The sequence below is a fragment of the Panicum virgatum genome, chromosome 7N (genome assembly GCF_016808335.1).
Source record: "Panicum virgatum strain AP13 chromosome 7N, P.virgatum_v5, whole genome shotgun sequence".
Taxonomy (NCBI): Eukaryota; Viridiplantae; Streptophyta; class Magnoliopsida; order Poales; family Poaceae; genus Panicum; species Panicum virgatum.
In genome coordinates, this window is record NC_053151.1 from 49219244 (window position 1) to 49228968 (window position 9725).

General features: G+C 43.5%; 1 protein-coding gene across 1 annotated transcript; it reads left to right on the top strand.

Annotated features, from left to right (window-relative positions):
• Window positions 1–820: 820 nt before the first annotated feature.
• On the top strand, window positions 821–9229 carry LOC120681885 (plant UBX domain-containing protein 7-like). Its single transcript, XM_039963543.1, has 10 exons — window positions 821–1041; window positions 1149–1297; window positions 1371–1502; window positions 6581–6743; window positions 7078–7155; window positions 7240–7308; window positions 7508–7651; window positions 7777–7879; window positions 8420–8697; window positions 8780–9229. Exons 1-10 carry the CDS (start codon window positions 937–939, stop codon window positions 8942–8944), a joined length of 1386 nt encoding a protein of 461 aa, XP_039819477.1. The 5' UTR covers window positions 821–936; the 3' UTR covers window positions 8945–9229.
• The last annotated feature ends 496 nt before the right edge of the window (window positions 9230–9725 follow it).

A 9725-nucleotide genomic window follows, 5' to 3' on the forward strand; every position in this document is an offset into this window, starting at 1 on the left:
AAAATTTGCTGAAATTGGTTGCATTACTGATGTTATTGGCCACATTATGCATATTTTTTTGCAAACCGCTAAATGGATAGCTCCGCTATAGCTTTCGCTATAGCTCTTTTAGCTTTTTGGAAGGGTTTCCGCTAAACGTCTTAGCCCGCGATTTTATACCTTGACGAAAACACAACCCGTAAAAATGTTCATAAAAAGAAAAACACGTTCCTTTATAAGGCATTTGGCCCATGTTATGCGTTGCTGGCGCCTATTTGGACCACACATCCAAGTCCAAGCCCATGAATGATTTGGATGGCCCATGAAGAGAAGCCACTGTATCTCAAAAAAAAAAATGAAGAGAGGCCACTGAGCCGATGAACTCTTTCTTTCTTCCCCTCCAAGGGCCTTGTTTGGTTGTCCCTGTGTTTACTTTGACTGTTAATTTCGGTGCTAAATAAATCCAGTTTACAAAATCAACTTCAGAATCCATGCTAGTGACCCTAAAGAATCTAATAAAGTCTTTGACCGCGCGATTAGAGAATGGTTACCGTAGTATCACTGTAGCAAATCATCGATTAATTACCGTTATTATTAGGTTCGCCACAAAAAATTACATTCATCTCTAAAATTTTTTTATAAATAAACTTTATTTAGTACGCCATACATGTGAATTTTTTTTAAAAAAACATACGCGTTAAGATTCTTGCAAAACCAAACAAAATCAAGCCGGACCAGGCAAAAGCCCAACCGGCCAACCCCATCAGCACGAGGCCACGACCCGCACGCGCTCCAGCTCGGCTTCATCATCCCGCACGTTTCCGCCCCATTTGCTTACTTCCCACTCCTCCGCATTCCCTTCCCACCCCACCCCACCCCACCGACCCACCGAACCCTACTTACCAACAGACCGCAGGAGCAGGGAGGAAAAAATCCTGTCGAGGCGACAACGCCGCCATGGCCGGCGATCCCCCGACGGCCGCGGAGAAGGAGGCCCTGGTCTCCTCCTTCCTCGAGATCGCCGCCGGCCAGACCCCCGACACTGCCACCCAGTTCCTCCAGGTTCGGCTTCCGCTTCCGCCCCCTCCTAAACCCAATCCCTTCATCTTCTGGGCGATTCGATCGGGCCCGCGCTCCGTGGTGTGATCCCTGAGATTTCCATTCCGCAGATGACGAGCTGGCACCTGGAGGAGGCGCTGCAGCTGTTCTACATCGACGGGGAGTCCGCCCTCACGGCGCATCCGGCGGCCCCACCTGCCGCGGCGGCGGCTGCTGCTTCGGCGGTGGCGGCGGCGGCCGGAGTGGAGGAGGCGTTAAGGTAGGCAGGAGCGAGGTGTTTAGGATTTTGGCTTTTGGTTTTGGCTGGATCATGGAGGGGCGTCGATTTGCAGGTTCGCGCCACCCCCAGCGGCTGCACTGGGCGATCCGTTGTTGCATGGACTTGGGGTTGGGGAGGACGACGACGTCCGCGCGCCGCTGCCTGCGAAGCGGGAGACTCTCTACGGCGAGGGCCCTGTGTCTGTGTAAGTAACAAAAGGTGCTTCGGCCAGCTGCTTCGTATGTTAGCATTGGATCCTTGGATTAGGTTTGTCCACCAATTATTTGATATCGGGCAGGAGCGAAGTTTCTATGGAACTGAAGTGATGTGCTGCATTTGCATTTTTAAGCTATTGCTACATGAAGTTTGGTGCATTCTGTTTTCTAGTGTAACCGATTGGAGCTTCCCATTCATTCTTTTGTATTAGAAGTTAACATATACTGTGCTACTTGTTTAGTGCACTGAGCAATGAGTGTTTCACAATCAAGGTCTAAGAATGTGTTCGATTGGTGTACAGTGAATGCCATACGGATTTTGCTTGCTACCAATAGAATTTAACTTAGTTGATGGGCATCCTGGGCATGCTTATGAAATCTACGCCATCTAACCAAATATTGCCCCATTGGTTAGCAGGAGCAATTGGCAGCTAAGTGTAACACTATATCTGTTTTTATGCCGTCTTGGTCGTCGTATTAATAGTTTGAAAGAGTAAAGTGCACACCCGGTCCTTAAACTTGTATGGGTGTGTCATCCCGGTCCACGAACTCTTAAAACGACTAATTACATCCATAATCACAGTTATTGTGTCGTTTAAGTCCATAAACCCAGTTAGACGCCGTGCACTTTTGCGATTAGACCCTTCCACCGTTAATTACTCAGATGGGATCTACTGACGCCGTTTCTTCCTACTGACGCCGCTGCTTGCTGTGCATGCGTCGAGCAGGTGCAGAGAAGGTGCGCCCAGCCTTGCCTTCCCTGCTCCAATTCCAGTCTCATTGTACAGCCATTACTAAGAAAAGGACTCATCTACAGCCATATATATACCACTTGGACAGGGAAAATGATAGCAGATTTGCAACAGCCATATATACAGGCAAAATGAAATGATGCAAGAGATGACAGGGAAAAGTGTGTTAACAGTAGCAGGATGACACTACGACATATTCAACAGTACCAACATTCAGCAAACGAAAAGGTATAAACAAGCAGACATTTTGACATGTTCAAAAGAGATAAATGCACTCAGGACTTGTTTGCATCTTGGACACTCTTGCACTCAGGACTTGTTAGCTGCTGCTCCCTTTCTTGGCTTGGAGTTCTTTGCGGTTGCTTCATTTGCATCATTGGAGCTTGTTCTTGTAGCCTTCCTCTTCGTACTTTCCTGATTGATAGCAGCTTGTTCAGTCTGCTGGTTTGTGGTTGCCTGTGTAGCAGCTTGTTCAGCTTCCTGTGCTAACGTAGCACGTGTTGTGGCCACTAATTCTTTTGCTTCTTCTGAAGTAAACCCCATCTTCTTATACTTGCAACCAGTAGAATTGTGGCCAGCATCTGAACAATATTTGCAGTGTATGACCACACCATGCCTACTTGCAGCTGCCTTTCCTGCCTTTGTGCCTGTAGTCAGTGCTATAGGTCTTCGTACAGGTTGATTGCTGGTAATGAAGGCATTATCCGGCAATGGCCCCTGAGGTTGAGAGAGTGATGTAGGTTCAGAACCCTGGAGAAAAAAATGGTTAACACATATAGGAATATAAAAAATATTAATTTGCAATGAATTAGTGCATATTACCTCCCCTATCATCTGACTCAATATAGTTGTGCTGGCTTGTGTCATGGGCTCAACCTGTCCTTCTTGCCTCAACTCCTGATTGATAGGACACTCTTCATGTGGTTGTACTTCTGGTTCTGCCTGCTGGTTTGTGGTTGCCTGTGCAGCAGCTTGTTCAGCTTCCTGTGCTAACGTAGCACGTGTTGTGGCCACTAACTTTTTTGCTTCTTCTGTACTAAACCCCATCTTCTTAAGCTTGCAACCATTAGAATTGTGGCCAGCATCTGAACAAAGTTTGCAGTGTATGACCACACCATGCGTCCATGCCTACTCAGTGTAGGTCCATTCTTTCTTTGGACTTCTTGTGGTTGTTTCCTCCTAGACTTTGGTGGCCTGCCTATTTTCTTCTCATAAACTGGTGGTAATACTTCAGGCCCATTTACCTTTTCCCACTCGGTTTTGTCCGTGCAAGGCTGAATGTTGCTTCCATAAGCATTTTTGAAAGCATTCACAGAATAACATGCAGCAAGGACACTCTCAGGTGGGATCCTCTCACTTCTCAAGCATGAGATAGCATGACAACAAGGCACCCCTGTTAACTGCCACCTTCTACAACCACATGTCCTAGCATTGATATCTACTATGTGTTGGTAATCCTTTATCTGCACCTGGAACACACCCTGTCCTGATGGTGAAGCAAAGCACATATTTGCAAATTCTGCATTTCTTGCAACCTTTTTTCCTAATTTTGGGACAAAAAGCACCTTGTATATCTTCTCCTATCTCTTGTTGCTTGTTGTAGTGCCTTCTCATTAGTTGGCACTTAATCCTTTCCAACATGCTAAGTATTGGCAAGTCCCTAGCTTCTAGAATGTAGCTATTGAATACCTCACAATTGTTGTTCTGCATGTCCTCCTCAGTGAAAGATGGGAAAACTAGGCCAACATGAAAGGTAGGGTTCTGCATGTCCTCCTCAGTGAAAGATGTAAACCTCAGCCTCACATCACCTTCCCCATCTGATTCTGGAAGGTCTAAACCTTCATCATCAGTGTCCTCCTTACCAATTCCCTGTACAGGTCTAGCTACAACCAGTGTCTTCGGTTTGCTTCCTTTGGCTTTCTTGTTATCTTTAACCACATTCACATGAGAATAAACAAGGTCTTCAAAAAGATCTGCACCTCCCTCTTCTATCTCATTATCACTATCCCATAGATCATCATCTTTACTGCCACTCTCTGTCTCATTGTCAACAGATTGATCCACTCTAATGTTATCCAAATTTGTGTAGAAAACAGGCAACTTTTCTATACGATTCTTCTCTGCAAACTGCACTTTGCATGGGCTGATGACCTTTGGCAATTCAGACACTGGATTTGGAACATCATCATCCCAATTGACTGAATCATACAAATCCTCATGATCAAAATATACTACCAGATTTTTCACATCTAGTGCACAAGCTGCCATTACATTGGTGTCAGTATCTGAAAGTATAAGACGAAGACCATCTGCTAATGTCTTCCCTGGAAGCAGCCAATATATCTTCAAACTTGAATTGTTATGATAGCCTAACTGCTCTGCAAAGTCCGAAAACCACAAAGGAGACCATGTATCTGCCTCTATACATTCAAACCAAGACACACTTTCATCCACATATGATCTCAGACTTCCAGAACCAACAAAAAAACCACCATGGTGAATCTCTACTGTGAATTCATCTCTACGATCACCTACAGTAAACAGAACAAATTGATGGAAATTATGCACATTGCAGTCAACAGAAAATCCCCCAAAACCTAGACATTTCACTCAAAATCGGCAAATAAATCTTGCCTTCTACCTCTTGTGCATCCTCTTATCCGACCAAATTCGATTACACGAGAATACAGAAACACATATTAGACTCACCGTAATCAGGAGGCGCAGGCGCGCAGCCGCTTTCAGCCGCAGGGTCGCCACCATCGCGACAGGACAGTGCCGCGGCACCGGTGGCCTGCAGCGCGGTGGCCCTCCTCTCCTCCTCCCCCGGCGTGGGATCCCTGGGCGCCGGGCCTTCGGTCCGCCCTGGCCGGCCGCCGCCCTTCCCTTCTCGCTCGATGCGGAAGAGGAAGCGAACGGACAGGACGGGGGAAGCGAACAGACGGGACAGAACAGCGTCTGGGGCTGAAAAGAGGGATGAAAACGGTGGAAGGGTCTAATCGCAAAAGTGCACGGCGTCTGACTGGGTTTATGGACTTAAACGACACAGTATCTGTGATTATGGATGTAATTAGTCGTTTTAAGAGTTCGTGGACCGGGATGGCACACCCATACAAGTTTAAGGACCGGGTGTGCACTTTACTCTAGTTTGAAACCTCTGAAATTGTGGGTGCCTGGCTATTGAATCTCATGCTAATATTTGTACATAACTACAACATTGGTAATTCCACTAGTAAACCAAGCATCAAACAGCAACCAGGTTGATTGTGTAATTTGTGACCAAAATTAGTATGTATTCTGTTTTATATAAACACAATCAAGCCCACCCTTACTCTTGCAGGCAGGGGAAAGTTATTTTTGGTGTGCTTATGCCTATTCTGGTGTGGCAATTCATTAACTTTACCTTAGTTGATAGCTTATGAGGCATATGGCCAAACTGAAGACACATCACCAATCTATTTGTAGGCGGCACTTGTGTTGGTGAAACTACCATGTTTGCACAATGAAGTTCAAGTAACTAACATAGTTGAACATGCGAAAATCATGCATGTCATCGCTCCTATAGGATATGCTTTTATATTCAGCCTCCATGTTAAGGTCATGAAGATGAAAATAACTGTAGTCATATAACAATAAGAATAACTAATGCTCCTTTGATACATTACAAATTGTTTTGTCAATTTAGTGGAATTACACGTTCTGGATACCAAAATGGCGATATCGCGGGCATCCAGTTGGTCTTTAAACAGCCTGTGACATCTCCTGCATTGCATGTTTCTTTCTCCTTTTGCAGATACACCTGTCTAACAACTGAGACTAGCTAACTGACCTCTTCTTTATACCATTGGGAAAGAAAATAAATATATGTTAGTATTGTTCCTTTAATGTTGCAAATTTGGTCATTTGTTAGAGTTGTTCCTCTTCTTGTAGCAAGGTGTAAATTATTTCTCTGTTTTTTTCTTTTTTCTATAATTCAGTTTGTTTTTCCCTTTGTACTTAGCTTGGGCATGGCTGCTTATAGTTTTGTAATGTATGTTCTATGATAACTTTTGCTTTGGATTGCTATGCATTATGCAGAATTTGTTGCTTTACATATGGCACTATGTAATCTATTTCATGTTTCCGGACTTGATTTTGTATTTAAGCTTTTACCATTATCACTGTTGCTTTCCTGTAATTAGATTGTTCCATGAAATCTAGGCATGGTTTGACCTTTCTTCTTTTGCGGCCTGCATCCTAAATTCCTAATTCAGTTGTGCATTTCCTAAACTAGATTCATGATATTTAAGTATGATACGGCCTTTCTTTTTTTGCAGCCTGCGTCCTAATACAACGGTTGCTTTTCGTAACTTTGAACAAGAGGCAAGACAATCCGCTGTTTGGGATTCTGATCGGAATGCTACATCTAGTTCTCATGATAATCTCGCTTCTTTGTACCGTCCACCTTTTTCTTTGATGTTCAATGGACCATTTGATAAGGTAAGCTATATATATTAACTCGTTAGTTTATGTGCTGGTAAAATTGTATGGGCACATTTTGTCTTTGCATCTGTGGAAAATTGCACAACTTATAATTGCGAACCCTTGTGCTGTATCTCAGTTGGCTGGTGATTTACTTGAGCAGCGTAGCTGTAGAGCAACTAATTCGTTGTGGTTAGATTAATTGCTCTTGAAAGGTTGCTTTTCCTTTTACAGCAAATAGGACGTGTTTTGTTGTCGCTATTAACATCTGATCACTGAAAGCAGACTGATCTCTATATTAGTACTATTTAAAAAATTATCAATGACTTGTGCTTATAAATTCCAAATGTAGGCAAAGTTAGAGGCTGCTTCTCTGGACAAATGGCTGTTAATCAATTTGCAGTCGACGGAGGAATTCAGCTCTCACATGGTAAATTCAGTCATGTTGTAGTGCTATGCTGTTCCTTCAGTTTATTAATCCAAGTTTTGACTTTTGAGCCTGTCTTTATTGAAGCTTAATCGAGACACTTGGGGAAATGAAGCAGTGGCTCAATTAATTCGGTCAAATTTTATTTTCTGGCAGGTTAGTCCTTCCTATCTTGTTGCATGTTTCAGCCAGGGATGTGTCTGTCTCGTTCCCATTTCTTTTGACATGTTAGGATTTATATTGACAACATAAAAATTTCTCCGTTAAATGGTTCTCTTTTTCCCCCTGTATGGCATGTGTCTTTACACTTGTCAGCTGTTATCATGTCTATTAATATTTTGATGTGTTAATATAGGTTTATCATGACACCAGTGAGGGGAGGAAGGTGTGCACCTACTACAATTTGGTATCCATTCCTGCTATACTCCTGATTGACCCCATCACTGGGCAAAAAATACGTGGTTGGAATGGAATGGTTCACCCAGACCGTCTGCTTGAGGTATTTCTCATTTCTTGTACTGAACTGTAGTTGTGGCTTGCAGGGTTGCATGAAAACTTCAATTTTCAGATGTAATATGGTGTATATGCCCCTTTTTATTCTTTCTGATTGTGTATTGTACCTAGGATCTGCTGCCTTACCTGGATAAAGGTCCAAAGGAGTACCATGCAGCTCAACCACAAAAGCGCCCAAGGAAAGTTGATCAGGAAACTCCTATGGGAAAACAAGGTAGCTGTTTGATCTTTTTTTTTTTTTGTATCAGCAGTGCTATTACTTCTTGGTCTTGTTTGCGTACATACCAACTTGGAAGATTCAGTTTTGCAAAACCATAAGACTTAACCATATCTATTACTCTGACAATCATATAATTTATCATATCCTAAGTCCTAGCAACCATGGTTTTCCAATTTTATGTATATCCTAGAGTTGTAAAAATGGCAAGAAGTATTATGCAGCTCTTGTGCTATGGCTACATGATTTCCTGGGCGGTTTGTCTATTGGGGCTGCTTAGTGATTATGACAACGTAAGCTTATGGGGTTGGCCCATGCTCTTGCTGGTCTTTGGTTGTTCTCAAACTCTGGAAATTCAATCGAGTTTTATTCATCCAATACATTTTTTACTTACTTTTTAGTTGGAGACTATTATTTCTCTCTTAGCTGGTAGCTGTTATCATCTGGTTAGCTGAAAACATTTCCTACCATTCCACTATGTAGTTATGCAGTTGGTTGGCAAAAAAGAACGATGTTCATAATTTGCTTCCATTTTAGGTAAAACAACTGTAGAGGATGAGGATGAAGAACTAGCAAGGGCAGTTGCAGCTTCCCTGGAGGACAATAAACAAGTCGTTGAAGGATCAGATGCTACAGATGACATGGCTGAAGCTGAACCCGAGGAAGAAAATGAGACCAGCTTAAATATCAAGTTGGATTATCCTCCTCTCCCTGAAGAACCTACCGGAAGCAGGGACCTTCTCTGCAGGGTTGCGATTCGGCTACCGAACAATCGGAGGATACAAAGAAATTTTCTTCACACAGATCCTATTAAGGTGACACTGCCATAAGCCATCAAATTTTTCCTGTCTCATTTGCTTGCTTTCTCTCACTGATGGTCTCGTCTTTCCAATGCAGCTCCTATGGTCATTCTGTGCTACTCAGGTTGAGGATGGGGAGAAGCGGGCTTTCCACTTTGTGCAGCCCATTCCTGGAGCATCAAAGAACCTGGAGTTTGCAAGTGATCTCACTTTCAAAGAAGCTGGATTGGCCAACTCAATGATCAACCTCACGTGGGACTGAGCCTGCTTCCATCTTGTGCTTTGAAGCCGCGGCGTATTTCAGCCTGGGCTTGAAGATGGTTTTAGTTGTTTTCTTTCCTTGAGGCTTAACTCTTTATCTTGCGCTCTGCTGGAGCTTGGAGTCAGGGACAAATCTGTGGCCTGGGCTGTGTGTGGAAATGCTCGTTTTGCCGTTGGTTCTTGTGTCTATAAACACCCATGGTGGGACTTAGCTCTATTTAATGCACATATTTGTCATAGTCTGGTGCTGGTACTGAACTGATGCATGGTCCGGTGCTTGTTTTCCTTTGTGTTTTGTCAAAATGCTGAAAGAGAGGCAGAGGGGCAGGCAAGGATCCACTTCCCGGCTGCCGAATGCTGATATGTTTCGCGGTTAATCTGTTTCGTTGCGCATTGCTTCTCCTGATCGGCAGATTCCGCGCCCATGCGTGCCGATTTCTGAACCCGGTGGCCACATGATCAGATTGAGCCTGGAGCATCGGTTGCTGCCCGTCTCAGCTCCATTTCGGAACCTTAAGTGCTTCATTTGTTCTCTCCTTGGCTACCTCGAAAGCTTTCCAAAACTAAAGTGTTTGCGTACATTTTGGTGCTAGGCTCAGGTCGTCAGGTGCGGTTGCAGCAGTCTGTTGTCACTGCGCAGCATTACGGGTGCAAATTGGTTATTCTTAGGTGTATCTCTAATTTTTTTAGTTTAAAATTTTGTACTAATTCTTCAAAATTAAATTAATATAAAATTTTAAACTAAAAAAAATTGAAAGTGCACTTAAAGATCACTAATTAAC

What these genes read in the sequence shown, in the direction of transcription:
- LOC120681885 (XM_039963543.1), top strand. Translation starts at nt 937, where the DNA reads ATGGCCGGCGATCCCCCGACGGCCGCGGAGAAGGAGGCCCTGGTCTCC. An exon ending in AGGAATTCAGCTCTCACATG is followed by an intron (nt 7,156 to 7,239) that starts GTAAATTCAGTC and finishes TCTTTATTGAAG; the next exon opens with CTTAATCGAGACACTTGGGG. An exon ending in CAAATTTTATTTTCTGGCAG is followed by an intron (nt 7,309 to 7,507) that starts GTTAGTCCTTCC and finishes GTGTTAATATAG; the next exon opens with GTTTATCATGACACCAGTGA.